General features: G+C 37.9%; 1 protein-coding gene across 2 annotated transcripts; it reads left to right on the top strand.

Annotated features, from left to right (window-relative positions):
• The first annotated feature begins 67 nt into the window (after positions 1-67).
• Positions 68-13,397, top strand: LOC139966227 (high mobility group protein 20A-like). 2 transcript variants are annotated; one of them, XM_071969047.1, is made up of 10 exons: positions 68-227; positions 1,027-1,163; positions 1,956-2,047; positions 2,226-2,281; positions 2,801-3,022; positions 5,513-5,689; positions 6,489-6,573; positions 8,845-9,060; positions 10,385-10,523; positions 11,540-13,397. In XM_071969047.1, exons 2-10 carry the CDS (start codon positions 1,033-1,035, stop codon positions 11,553-11,555), a joined length of 1,134 nt encoding a protein of 377 aa, XP_071825148.1. In that variant the 5' UTR covers positions 68-227; positions 1,027-1,032; the 3' UTR covers positions 11,556-13,397. The 2 variants fall into 2 exon arrangements, with proteins under 2 accessions (XP_071825148.1, XP_071825149.1); XM_071969048.1 differs by lacking the exon at positions 68-227 and adding an exon at positions 234-374.

The following is a 13,397-nucleotide window of genomic DNA, read 5'->3' as shown; positions in this document are numbered from 1 at the left end:
ACATGGCAATGGTATGTATTTTGATATTTTTCAATGTATGTTTTCTTGCTCAGACTACATTGAAATTTACTATAAAACCCTAGACGTTTTCCCCCGTACTAGAATAGTCAGTTACAAGTAATTTTTTTTACCTTTTGGCGTTCCTTGCATCGTGTCCAAGGCTGAGCAATATCTGGACTGTTGTGCGAATTGTGAACAACAGATTACTGCTGCTGAACGTTCCAAAGGTGCTTATATGATAAAAATCAATTACAAAGCTTTATTGTAGCATGTGTTTTGCATGCAAGCTGAGCTGCTCCTAAATCTGGCTTTATGGTGGTCTAAAGCGACACGAGCCTAGACTCTTAACGTTGGACTTGGAGAGCGTACAGAGGGTAGCATTTAAGTTAGGCTAGGCCCTTGGCCTAACAACAGTAACACCTAACTTAGGCCTAGGCTAGACTTAGCCTAGGCCTACTTAATGTAATTTCACACTCACAGCCATGGATATCGATGACCACTAACAAGTTACATTTGAGAACAAGAGCCTATGTAAATTGTTGTGAAGTGGCCACCGTCTTAAGTTCATCACCAAATTTCAGATTCTCCTCATCCAATGCCAGAGTATACATGCATCTGACTGCAGTAAATTGTACTGTAAATTGTCAGTTGTAGATATTCAGTTATTTGCTTGCAGCAATAATTCTGAGAACATTCCATTCAGCTAACCTTTCCAGACATTGCACATAGCCAAGGCATATAAAGTCATTATGCTGAGGTTTTTCTGAAACTATTTCAAACTGAAAAGTTTGTTTAATCACTTATACAATTAAACTAGCCCAAGCCAACATTAAAATAGGCTACCCATGGAAGACATTGTAAATAGCTGTTTTAATAATGAAATATGACTTCAACATTAATATTTCCTGAAGTCTAATTTATGCATTATTGTGCAGTGGCAACTTTTCTCATCTTATCTAATTTATATGGCAGTTTTATGAACTATGCTATATGAATGTAACTTTCTGCTTTGCATCATGCTTATAGGAAGCTATGGATCTTGGTGATGGCAGCACTAACCAGGGACTCTTGAATACCTCCACACCATCATCTGGTCTTTTCAATATTTCTGGATTTGATGAAGATGTCGACAAAGCTGGACAACAAATAGGCATGGATACAAGGCAAGGCCGTTGTTTGAAATAATTAAATTCATCAGTAACTTCATTGACACAGCAGATGGATTTGTATTGGTTTCATGTACCAAACATGCAATTAAATTACACGTTCTAACTGACACTTTGATACTGGTCTTACTCTAACCGCCTCTGTCTAGTGTTGTATTCCGAAGAGCATTTCAGATGAAATTTGTAATAAGTACTTTCCTATTTAACTAGTCTCCTAAACTTATTTTCTATGAATTTCACCAGGCCTCTAAGTGTTGGCTACTTACTGTTGGTTGACATAAAGACCTTAAACATATGAGTTAGTAAACAAACATAATTTCAGGGCTTCTCTCAAAAGTTGTAAAGTAATTGATCTGTGTTGTAATTCATGAAAATACCAGTGAGAACTTGATTTTAGCCAGTAGAGTGTTTTAGCACAGTGGCTACAATTGTGAAAATAAGGCCTGATTACTGTGTTTTATTTATCTCAAAGTTTTCCAACTTCCACTTAGTCACTATTATATTGGACAGAATGACTTTAACCCTTGTTCAAGCTTTTATGCCCAAGTTAAAAATAATTCACCTGGAGTCATACATGCACATGTTTCGTTGTTCTTGTATTAAGTTACTTTCTATATCAGTCGCTCACTTGCTTTTGTACAATACAGTTCAATAAAATACCTGCTTATTTTAATTCTCTGAGTTCCCTCATATTTTGTGTCTTTACCTACGTGTATAGATACTGTATGTTCCATACGGCAGTATATTTCAGAGACTAAGTGCTATATGTTCTTCCTACTACTTATTTAGTTATCCTGCGGCTGTCACTGCCCCTGGTGCCAGCCTTAACAACACGTACAGTGGAGATGCTTCTGCTCAACAAACTGGAGATGCAGGACAGGGTAGGTATACAAGCTTGGTTTAGGTCAGAAAAATTATAATGATTTTATGCTTTTACTTGACATTACTGCTGTTGTTGTATTCTGCCAGTATTGTATTGATGTAACCATTTTGCTTCTTGGTTTGTCGTATTTGTTTTCTATTACAAACTGTTTTTTCTTTTTTTATTTTCTTCTGCAGATATTTTGCAAGGTGACAATAAAGAGCAAATTCCTGAAAGCACAAAAGAAGATCAAGTGAGTAACTATGACATTGCTTTTTGGTTTTCCTCAGCTCTATCAAATCAAAAGTAATTGTATATCAGTTGATTAAAACATACAATTTATCTGTTCAGGACAGTTTGCTATCTCAAAGCCAATAACATTCTTTCAGTGATTATTCAGTACGTAAATGAACACGTTGAGAGGAAAGGTGCAACCAAGCTGAAGGAAATTTCATATGGAAGAGTGATAAAAGCATAGAACTCGTGGATGTCCCGCATATATTTACTTTAACAGAGTGTCTACTACCATTGCTCTGACTGGACACACACACATTGAATTTGAAGTTGGATTATTTATTTCTGGCTAAGCTCTGCTTAAAACCCAAGTATCATCCTGAGAATGATTGGGATTATTTGAACCTTCCAGGAATTCGATCGTTTTAATGATTTAACAATTAAAGCACGCTAGAATATCTGCAGACAGACATGCCAGTTTTTGATGGATTTTCTGCTTGTTTACTTTGTTTGTTACTTTGATATATATATTTCCCAGCCTGTGCCGAAGCAAAGAACAGGAGGATGGGCACGGGGTCGCAAACGTAAACCTCGACCGCTGAGGGACGCTAACGCTCCCAGGGCACCAATCACCGGCTACGTAAGGTTCCTCAACGAGAGAAGAGATACAGTCAGATCGGAGAATCCAGACATGACTTTTGCAGAGATAACGAGAAAGCTCGGCAAAGAGTGGTCCCAGCTCTCGCAATCTGACAAACAGGTGAAGTACTGCTTGTGATCTTTGGCAGCTTCTTATCAGCTGTACATGTGTAGCTTCAGTAGACATGGGAGGCAAAAACAAAACTCTGTTATGAGAAGACACACCTCTCCAGTAACATATACAGCAGCTGCTCGTGGGTCAAATTGTTGCCTCCAATTGAGTTGCAGTCTGAAATCTGCAGCTGTTACAAACAGTCTTTTGTTGTGAGTTAATGTGGCATACTGGCTCTGTGTTTGGGTTGACATTGATGGAGAGTGGCCATGATGTTATTATTATTATCTCTTGAATTGGGTAATAAATCATCATTTTATTATCTCAATACATTACATGTATAGAGATATTGTAACAGTAAGTGGGACTCTCTCTTCTCTTAAAAATTTTTCAGCGTCTTCAAACAAAGTTCTTTTTCTCTGGAATTTCCAGAGCAAGAATATATCATATAGACCAACAAAAGTTACTATTTTTTATTCCAGAATTGTATCTCATTCTGTGACTTTTTCACCGATTTATGTCCAAATCGGGCCAATTTGGACTGAAAACACACTTTGGCAGACCTGTTTTGCACACGCTCCAAAACTTATGTTTTATGAAAGAGAATAGAATAGAACTGTCTTTCAACAGTGGTATCGTCTAAGATAGGGTCCTATGTATTATATATTTTATTAACATTTTAAACTTTCATTTGTTGTTTACAGGTAGGTATTAATAAGAATTTTACTACCTGTATATGACATTTTATGGCTTTTATTTGCTTTATTTGATGGTTAAATGATTTTTCTTTCTTAAAACAACACTGAGCTGCCGCCCCTACTATTAGTAAAAAGGTCCGTTTTTGATGATTAAGCCCCGCCCCCAAGTCTGTTTTGTAGCAGATTGGCTATGACTCATAACAGCTACACGAAAATGGCTACGCTCGCGACCAATTTCTGTAGTGTAGTTAGGTACGCGAGGTGTTAGTGTATTGCATGCTAATTACATTCTGTACTGCTGAATTCCATTTAAGGATAGTACTGGTGTTCAGGTAGCTTTTCAGAGCAAGGGCCATGATAAGTTTGTTTGATTGCCCTTCATGTATTTTGTATAATTACGTATACACATTCTTGTATTTCTGAAGGCTACTTACTGTAGGCCTAGTGCATTTAAAAAATATATATATATAAGCCTAGGCCTATTAGGCTTTCAGTGATAGCCACATTAGCATTGTACTGGTGTTCAGACAGCTTTTCCTAGGAAGGACCAGGGTAAGTTTGTTTGATGGGTACGTATAAAAGAGGAGCCGGCCATAGCATCACAACTTTTATAAGACTATAAAAATTGTATAAGGTTATGTTTTATTTATAAGGATATAAGATGTATAAGGTTATATGAAGTATGTTTAGCTTTCTTTTGAACCTGTAATGTTTGACATCAAATGTACAAAGAATTAAAATAAAATAACAAAATGGAGAGGAACTGAGGTGGCTATTAGGGGAAGAGGAGGCCACCCATCACTTGCATATAAAAACTTGTAATCTTCTTTTACATTATTTTTTTCCAAGTCATAAATCCATGAAATCTTCATGTCCAAAAATTGAGATGGAAAAACATGGGTTGTTTTGATATCTAGAAATGGACACAGTTTTGATGGTAGTCACCACTACAGTAACATACATAGGTCAATAGGCCTAGCTCTCAAGGCAGGCATCAAGAATATGGTCGAGTTGTTCGCCTCTTCTAATTTGGCTGTTGTCATTGACGTCAAACTATATGACCAAAAAGTCCAACAGAGACTGACCTAAGATGAAGGATACCACATAAAAAACAAGTTCTTAGGTATTCTATGACATTACTAAACCTTGCAATGTCGTTCTTTCGACTAACAGGCAATGAGCGCTAAAGGCAAGACTAGCAGGATAAAGTGTAACCTGCAGAGACTATTCGTGGCAAAGTAGCAAAAATGCAAGTTATGTATTTGTTGTACCATGATTGATATTGATAATTGTAGAGACAGAGCAAAGATTTGAAATTAGGAATCAAAATTAAAACTTCCAGTATTGAGATACTGCATCATTGATGCTCTTGTATCATATGTATTTGTAATAAGCTATTTAGTAATGTAATAGAATTTGCTAAAAAGTGGCGGTTGTTTAGTATCTGAATTTACATTTTTAATAAAAAATAATCATGCATATAGCATGTTAACTTCTTTTCTTTTGATTTTTATCAAACCATACACTGATATATATATGTGAGAATCGGTAAACCTAGGAAGACCTTTATTTAGCCTTTTCCTCCCTGCAAACAGTTCCTTACTACTGTACCTCACTTACTGACAAGAGTAGTATAGTCAAACCTACTCTGACCCCATTATTTCTTCCTCTTTACCACATCCAATATATCCTTAGAAAGTTTAGTAGGTTTAAATATTCAAGTGAAAATAACAAACGATAATAGTTTGATCTGTTATGCGAAACAAATTTTTTACATCCTTTTATTTTTACCTGTCCGTAGAAATATCTCGACGAAGCCGAACGAGATAAAGAGAGGTATGCAAAAGAGTTAGACGGGTATCAACAAACAGAAGCTTACAGAGCGTTTGCTAAGAAGCAAGAAGAAAGGAAGAGGAAAGTAGATCGTTTGGAGGATGCGGATATGCCACTTGAATTATCTGGAGGCGTCGATATAAGGGTGAGTGAAATAAGTATCTAGTATTGTCGAAATAAGCACAAGTAAGCAGTCTATTTACTTGATACTTTTGATATAATCAATCTCAACCTGTTGATGGAAATAATTGTTATATTGAGAACTCTCATTTAACCTTTTTTGGGCTGCGCAATGGGGCATCTCCAGCCACGCCCTAAATCGATAGAAGGCATTGTTATATCAGTCCAATTGTAGGTCTGCTGCGGTCTCTCAAATCACTGAAAATTCCTTTGAGGAATCTCTGACGGACAATTCTGGGCAGAGGTACCTGCACATTCCCTAATTCACACAGAGTTTGTCAAATTTGAACTAACGTAAAGTTTTAGTCCACTCATAACTAGCACATTTCAGCAACGAAACGTTGCCCGCCATCTGTTTGACAACTTTACACACGTCTGATCATCGTCAACCAATCAGAAAGCTTCTTTCAGGTATCGTCAATCACGTCCGCTAACTTGACTTAAATGTCTGAGCATCAGTAAGATTGTATCCGAGCCTCTGAAATGCGATTCTTCTCGTAATTATTGAAGATGAGATCTTTTGAAACCATATTTTCACAAGTAGCACTTTGATTGATATATACTGGTGGGTTGTGGCTCAGTCCTCATGGACAATCATGTATCCTGAGCAAACTGGTGGTTTTTAGGTGCTAAATGTATCCTTGCTAGAGAAAAGCAGTTGCTTGTGGTTGATCAATTGTAGAAAGTCCAAGCCTGATGATTAATGGTGTGGTGGAAATTTTTACTTTTCTTGTACTATTTATTTTTTCTTTCTATCTGAACAGCTCGGAGATGAAAGCAGGGTGGAGGATGAGGTGCCATGTATAGACATTCCAATATTCACTGAAGAGTTTTTGAACTTCAACAGAGGTAAGATCAAATTATGCACAATTTGCTTTTAAGTAATGACTTTATGCAACCTGTTGTTTTTAATTCTGCTCAGAATTTGAAATTATCCAATTTTGATACAAATCTTCCTTGTAGTGTTTGATATTAACAATCAGTTCAAAATAAATTCCTTTTCTTTTAATCTGTGTTCTTAATAGGTGTGGATGGTCACTTTGTGAATATTCTGACCCCTTTCAAGTTATCAAATTAAGAAAGATTAATAAATATGGCAAAGTTGACTTCACAAAACCACAGTTCAATAAGATCTCCTTTGACTATTCTGTAAAAAATGTATTTAGCCATACAATGTGGTGATTCATTATGTTAGGTTTTGAGGGTCTTTACAGATGTTCAGTTTTATATTGGAACAGATTGGGTTTGTCCAAGTTTGGCAATTTGTGATCACATTGTGAACAAAGATCGATATAGTGAAAACATTGCAGGTTATCACCCAAAGTCAATATGGCTGCTGCAGTCTATAGTGACTCGCAGGAGTTTCCTATCAAGTTAAACAAATGGTTACAAAGCACTCCTGGACAAATCAAGATTAAAAGCAAATGTTATTACACTCAATCATGGTAATATTGTTACATATCGATAACTTGGGGACATTGCTGAAATTCATAAAACGTTCGAGTTTTGACTTGGTCTTTAGTTATTCTGGCCAACTCAGAAAACTTCTACAGCTAGTTCTTGGTGTTTTACTGTATGTCACAAACACACACAGATAGAAATATACATTGTGTAGTAACGCATTAGACTGTTAACCTGTGAAATGGCTGCATCAGGGAATCATATAATATTTTGTGTAACAGTTTTAACAGCTCAAGGCTATGTCTTATAAAACTCCTTTGTTCAGAGACTGTTATACAATTTGCCCAATTCTGTATTATAACATCCATGATCTTGCGATATAATACCTGATAAATTTATTCCCCATGAATGCATGAACATTTTGAAGTTACCCCTATGGGAAAAGACTTTAAAGTGAGTCCATTACCAAGATTGCAGCTACTTATTGCTGTGTCATTAGTCTAATGTGTCTAGTTATGTCACACCCAGCTTTAGGGATTACATTAGTGTTCGAAGGGCATTGTTCATGTGTGAGATATTTCGATAAATAGTTCCATTCCGCAATTTTGGGGTTTGGCCATGAATCTTCACGCAGCAGTTCTTTGTAATTAAGAAACTCATCACTGATTAAACACAAATGCGTGGGGTTTCTGCTAACTCCGAAGTGGTTGAATAAGATGATCAATTAATTGTAACTACTAACTCCAAATTTTTTGAATAATATGATAAATTAATGTAACTACTTCCTTTGATTCGAGAACCAGTTCAAGGTTTAACTTGGCGTGAGGACTCACGCCAGGTAAGCAGTGGCGTTGCCAAGGGGGGTCAGGGGGGTCACGTGCCTCCCTGGAAAACCTAGTGCCCCCCCATCTGAGATTTGGGCTGGTAAAAAAAATATATATATATATTGTTATATTAAACTCCCATCATCTGAGTTGGTTTTTCATAAGGACAAAGAAGCACAGTAATTCATATTTTCTTCAAATGAGCTGCAGAAAAATGAAATAGTTCATTCTTGACCGTCGTATGGGTGAGAGTGTTTGTCTGCTGTCTGTGTGTGTCTTTTACCTCTCGTGAATTGGATGCCTGTGAATGCCGAAAATCCGGACCTGCTGTGAGAAGGGAGGGTACTGCAGTATGTTGCCTTGGTCTGAGGTTGACAGGTTTTGACAGGTGCCCCGAGGGCGGCACCCCCTCCCCTTAGACCCCTCCCCCAGGACGGCGATCCGTATCCACCTAAGTGCCCCCCATCAAATGCTGGTGCCCCCCTGTGCCCCCCCAGACTGAAAAGTCTGGTGACGCCACTGCAGGTAAGTGGTCTGTATGACATTGAACATCCCACGCATAAGAACACATTCAATTCATATTTCAATGAGACAAATATTATAAATATAATACATGACAAGGCTGAAGTAAATCCATGTAAAGTGTTAATGTCATCACAATAATAATCATTGGTCCATGTGATGGTCCATGTGATGGTGATAATTGTCATGCACAACTTCCCCAAACAGCTAAGAAGATAAAAAAATGTTATTTTGATTTGTGAATTTATTGAAAGTTACAAATTTTCCATTAATTTGAGACAACAGTTCCTGCTACAGAAACAGACATCGAATAGCAAATGACACTTGACACCCGTTTGCAACAACATAACCATTCTGTTTTCCTCCTTTGTAGCTCGTGAGAACGAGCTTCGTCAGTTGAGGAAGTCCACCACAGAGTACGAGGAGCAGAACGCTATCCTGCAGAAGCACATCGACAATATGAAGTCGGCGGTGGAGAAGTTAGAGACGGAGGCTGTACAACAGCGAACCACCAACATGTCTCTCCAGCAACATCTCCAGACAGTCAGGCAGACTCTTACAATGAGCTTCGCTGGTGTTCCTCTTCCAAGTGAGTCATTCATTGATTATGATGTCAAGTCAAACTCATGTAGTAACAGGAAGATCTGTGTGTGACTGTCTGCCCAAGTGTCCACAAAGAGTGATGATTATATCTGTAAGCCAATGTAATTTCTATTTTTCCTCTTTTTTCCCCTCTTTTTGAGTACTTGCCTCGGTCATAAGGAATCTATGTGATGATGATAGTGTGTGTGTGTGTGGCAGTTGCTTTTAAACAATTTAACTCAACATTTCATGGTGGATTAACTTCATACTTGGTATGTAGATCCATTTCATTGAGTAGAAAAATACCTAGTCTTCTCTGTGAAGGTCAAAGGTCAAAAGATGTCAAAGTCTAAAAACCTTGTAAACATGGTAACTCAAATAGTTTATCTCTGTTGAACTTCACACTTAGTATGAAGATCTAGCTTGGTGAGGAGCAAGAACACTATTGACATTTTTAAGGGGTCAAAGGTCACATTAGGTCAACAGGTGTCAACAGTTTAGGCTACAATTTGTCTGTGAGTTCTATAATTCTATAATTTTCTTTTGGTGAACATAGTTTGGACAAATTCAGTTCAGTTTAGTTTTGTAAATAGGGTTCTGTAGAATAGGTTTTAAACTATGCATACAATCATCCAGGAAATTAAAATCTGCTTCAAAGCATTGCTACTCTTGTGTGGGCTGTTTGACACACACTCAAATGGCCCTGATCAGTTTTCACACTCTGAGCTTCAAAGGGTCAACAGGTTTTCTCAAATGGTCCCAAATATTAGCACAAGGGGTCAACAGGTTTTCTCAATTGGTATCAAAATTGGCATTATTCTCTGCTATTTATACTAGATGACTTTGGCTTTGGCTGTAGGTTGTGAAAATATTTCACAGTGTATGTACAATGTCTTGTAACTATCTTTCAGTAATAACAATTATTAAGGGATGGTTGGTGGCAGAGCTGATTTGCTAGCTGAAAATTGATAAAAGAAAATGTCTATTCGCTCATACATCTCTGTGTCTATATTTCACCTCAGAAGACTTCTTTCTGGATAGTGAAATATTTTGGAATAAAACTTCTATACTGTAAAATCCTTACCAGTGAATCATTTGGTTGATGCCCACAAGGGAGTGCTACAAATAATAAGAGCTGGAAATATCTCACCTTTTCTGGTTCTCACTTAATTCTCGGACAAATTTAACTCACTTGCTCTATATTGTGTCAGATAGTTAAGTGGAATTTTGAGCAAATGATATGGCAAGGATAAATCACAATTCCTCTCAATTTGAGATATTTTCTGCAGTTCTTATCGCAAGGTTTTTGTGTTCTATCTCTTCGTTTGTAGCATCTAATGAGGTCCCTACTTTGAACACCATCGATTCCTACATGACCAAGCTTCATCAACTCATCTTAGATTCACCTCAGGAACACGAAAATCTGGTCTCTACAGTGAGGGAAATCATAGGCAGAGTGGATTTGCAAGGGTGAGCACACGTATCTAGCAAATATCATCTCTGTGAGTGATGATAAAGATGGCGGGTCGTAAATTTGAAATTATGATAGATATTACTTCACTGCCTGTGTGGTCTCACTAAATACAGCTGCTTTTGGTAATGTTGAGAAATGATTAATTTACAAGTACTGTGTGTATTAATAGAGATAATGGTTAATTGTTCAGTTAATATACAGTACCGTTCCTGTGTTTGTCAAGACCTCTCCGTCTGGGATAATAGATCATTGGGCTCTGGGTCAAATATTAAGTTACAGGTCGCTCACAAATCTTTCTAGAGGCATGTGAGGAATATGATATTGCTATTTGCAAGGACAAACTATGTTCAATTTTGACATGAAGCCCTATTGTTGTCTTGTTGGAACAACTTCAGAGAGGAAAAAAAAAAATTTAGCCTTAGTAACCTCTACCAAAACTCTCCAGGGAATAATTTATCCGTTTGTGGTTTAGCAAATTGCTATGCAAAATGGTCAAACTGGCATACAAGTGCCAAGATAGATGTATTGCAGTTTTTTTGTACACAGTAATGGTAGTGTTATATATTAGGGACAAAGTTCAGAGCCTACAATAACTGCTACACAAAATGTGAACAGTAACATTTCTCCCTGTTAACATATGTAGAGTGTATTTCTTTGTGTGTGGGTGGGGGAGGGGGTGTGTAATTCTCCCTGTTAACATATGTGGAGTGCATTATTTTGTGTGGGGGAGGGTGGAGATGTATAACACGTATTTAGATCATCGGAGGAAGAGTCATCCAAAGCGGGTATTCCCTTAAAAAAAGAGATTCTTTCTACCTCATTATGTAAGTATTTTCATCGGCATCCTTGCAACTCGAAATTAAACTAAATGATAAATAATTATTCATATTTTGCGATGTGAAAGTCCAGCAATGCTTCATCATGTGCGTGTTTGTCAAGTGCATCTAATCAGCAGAAGTGTCGTATTTGATTAGTTTATTAGTTTTTTGCCTTAAAAACCTTCATTTCGCAGAGAACCCAAAATCTGACGTTTGTCCTGATCGATGGTGGTCGTTGGTGAAAGAGGGTCACCAAGAAGGAAACTGTTTACATATGCAGAAAGGGACGGTGCAAAACTTGAAGAAAAGAGAATGGCTGAGGGGCGACTGTACAGGATGTGGTGTTGTTTTTAATTGTAAATAGGAGGAAGCGTGGATCGTCAAGAATAGTCCAACCCCCTCTCTATTCCTCAGAGGATTACAACTCAGCGGAATTTCACCTTGACGGCTTTCGTAATTCAGAACGGATGGACGGCGCATATAAATTCATTAGCTTTCAATGATGCTGATGTGTTCGTTGTGACCGTAGAGATGGAAGGAACATAGCACTAAGTTGCTCATGGATGTTTAATTTGCAGATGTGACTCTGCAGATGTGGATGGCCTTTAGTGATAAGTAGCCTGTGTTGTTGTCAGTTTAGTGGTGTGACTCTTCAGAGGGGTAATACACTGTCACCGTGTGACTGCACGGATGGAAGGCACATAGCAATCAGTAGCTTGTATCGATGCTGCTGTCACCATGTGACTCTGTACAGATGGGAGGCACACAGAGCTAACTTGTGGATTGTTCATGTGACCTCACAGAGGTAACACACTGTCACCATGTGACTGCACGGATGGAAGGCGCATTGCACTCAGTAGCCTGTATCAATACTGCTGTCACCATGTGACTCTATACAGATGGAAGGCACACAGGGCTAACTAACTTGTGGATTCTAATTGTTCATGTGACTCCTTACAGGGGTAAGACACTGTCACCATGTGACAGCACGGATGGAAGGCACATAGCACTCAGTATCGATGCTGCTGTCACTATGTGACTCTGTACAGTTGGAAGGCACACAGGGCTTACTAACGTGTTGATTCTAATTGTTCATGTGACTTTGCACAGACGGATGACATCTCAAAATAAGTAAGCCCCATATTTTTTGCTAATTTGTTGATGTGTTTTTTCACAGATGCACGTTACTTTACTACATATTAGTATGTATTGTTCCTAAGGGTAGATTTTACTCAAAACAGATGAAAGGTACCATTGTGCTGGGTAGCTCGTATTTATGCTACTTATTTATTTACTTCATCTTAGGTGGAAACCCCTGTGATCTAAGTACCTGACATTGATGCTCAGTGTGCAATGTACCCTCAGTGCTGTGGAGAACACATACTGCTAAGAATCTCTCATAGCTTATTAGCTTTGTACAGAAGAAGAAGAAAAGTGGGACAAATGAAAGTAGTACTTTATATCAGTTTTCCCGTGAAATTTGTTGATGTATCCTAGAGTGCTCGAAAATGGTTAACGTCAGCCAAAGTGAACTCAGACACCAATTGTTTGTGGGTAGATATATTGAGAGATGGATAGATAGATAGACATGCTTTGTATAGAGGGTGTCAGGCTGCATTGAGGCATCTACTTGTAGGCATTTTATCCAAGGATATAGAAGACAAGCTGAATGAGTTTATACACTCTCTACCGCTGCAGTTAGGCCCTAAGTAATGAGACCGTAGTAATAGTGCCAGGCACACATATGTGTTAGGTTGAATTGCAGCTTAGGAAGAAATGATTAAATTTCTCCATCGGTCTGTTTCGATTTATTACAGCCTACTGAATTAAAAGAAGAACGCGTTAATGCCCTTTGACTGAGTAAGAAAGTTCATATATAAGGATCAGTTTCAATGAGAGAAAATCAGGGAGTTTTTTGCATATAAGCCTACATGGAAGGACTCTTTCATTGGAAATTGTTTTGGAACAGAAAAGATGGATGAACTGAACGATGAAATAAAAAAAAAAGCAATTGTGGTGAGCAAACTGCCTAGGGTGCGAGGGGGGGGGGGG

The sequence above is a fragment of the Apostichopus japonicus genome, chromosome 4 (assembly GCF_037975245.1).
Source record: "Apostichopus japonicus isolate 1M-3 chromosome 4, ASM3797524v1, whole genome shotgun sequence".
Classification (NCBI taxonomy): domain Eukaryota; kingdom Metazoa; phylum Echinodermata; class Holothuroidea; order Aspidochirotida; family Stichopodidae; genus Apostichopus; species Apostichopus japonicus.
This window is presented reverse-complemented; position numbering and strand designations above follow the sequence as displayed.

What these genes read in the sequence shown, in the direction of transcription:
- LOC139966227 (XM_071969047.1), top strand. Translation starts at nt 1,033, where the DNA reads ATGGATCTTGGTGATGGCAGCACTAACCAGGGACTCTTGAATACCTCC. An exon ending in CTGGAGGCGTCGATATAAGG is followed by an intron (nt 5,690 to 6,488) that starts GTGAGTGAAATA and finishes CTATCTGAACAG; the next exon opens with CTCGGAGATGAAAGCAGGGT. An exon ending in CGCTGGTGTTCCTCTTCCAA is followed by an intron (nt 9,061 to 10,384) that starts GTGAGTCATTCA and finishes CTTCGTTTGTAG; the next exon opens with CATCTAATGAGGTCCCTACT.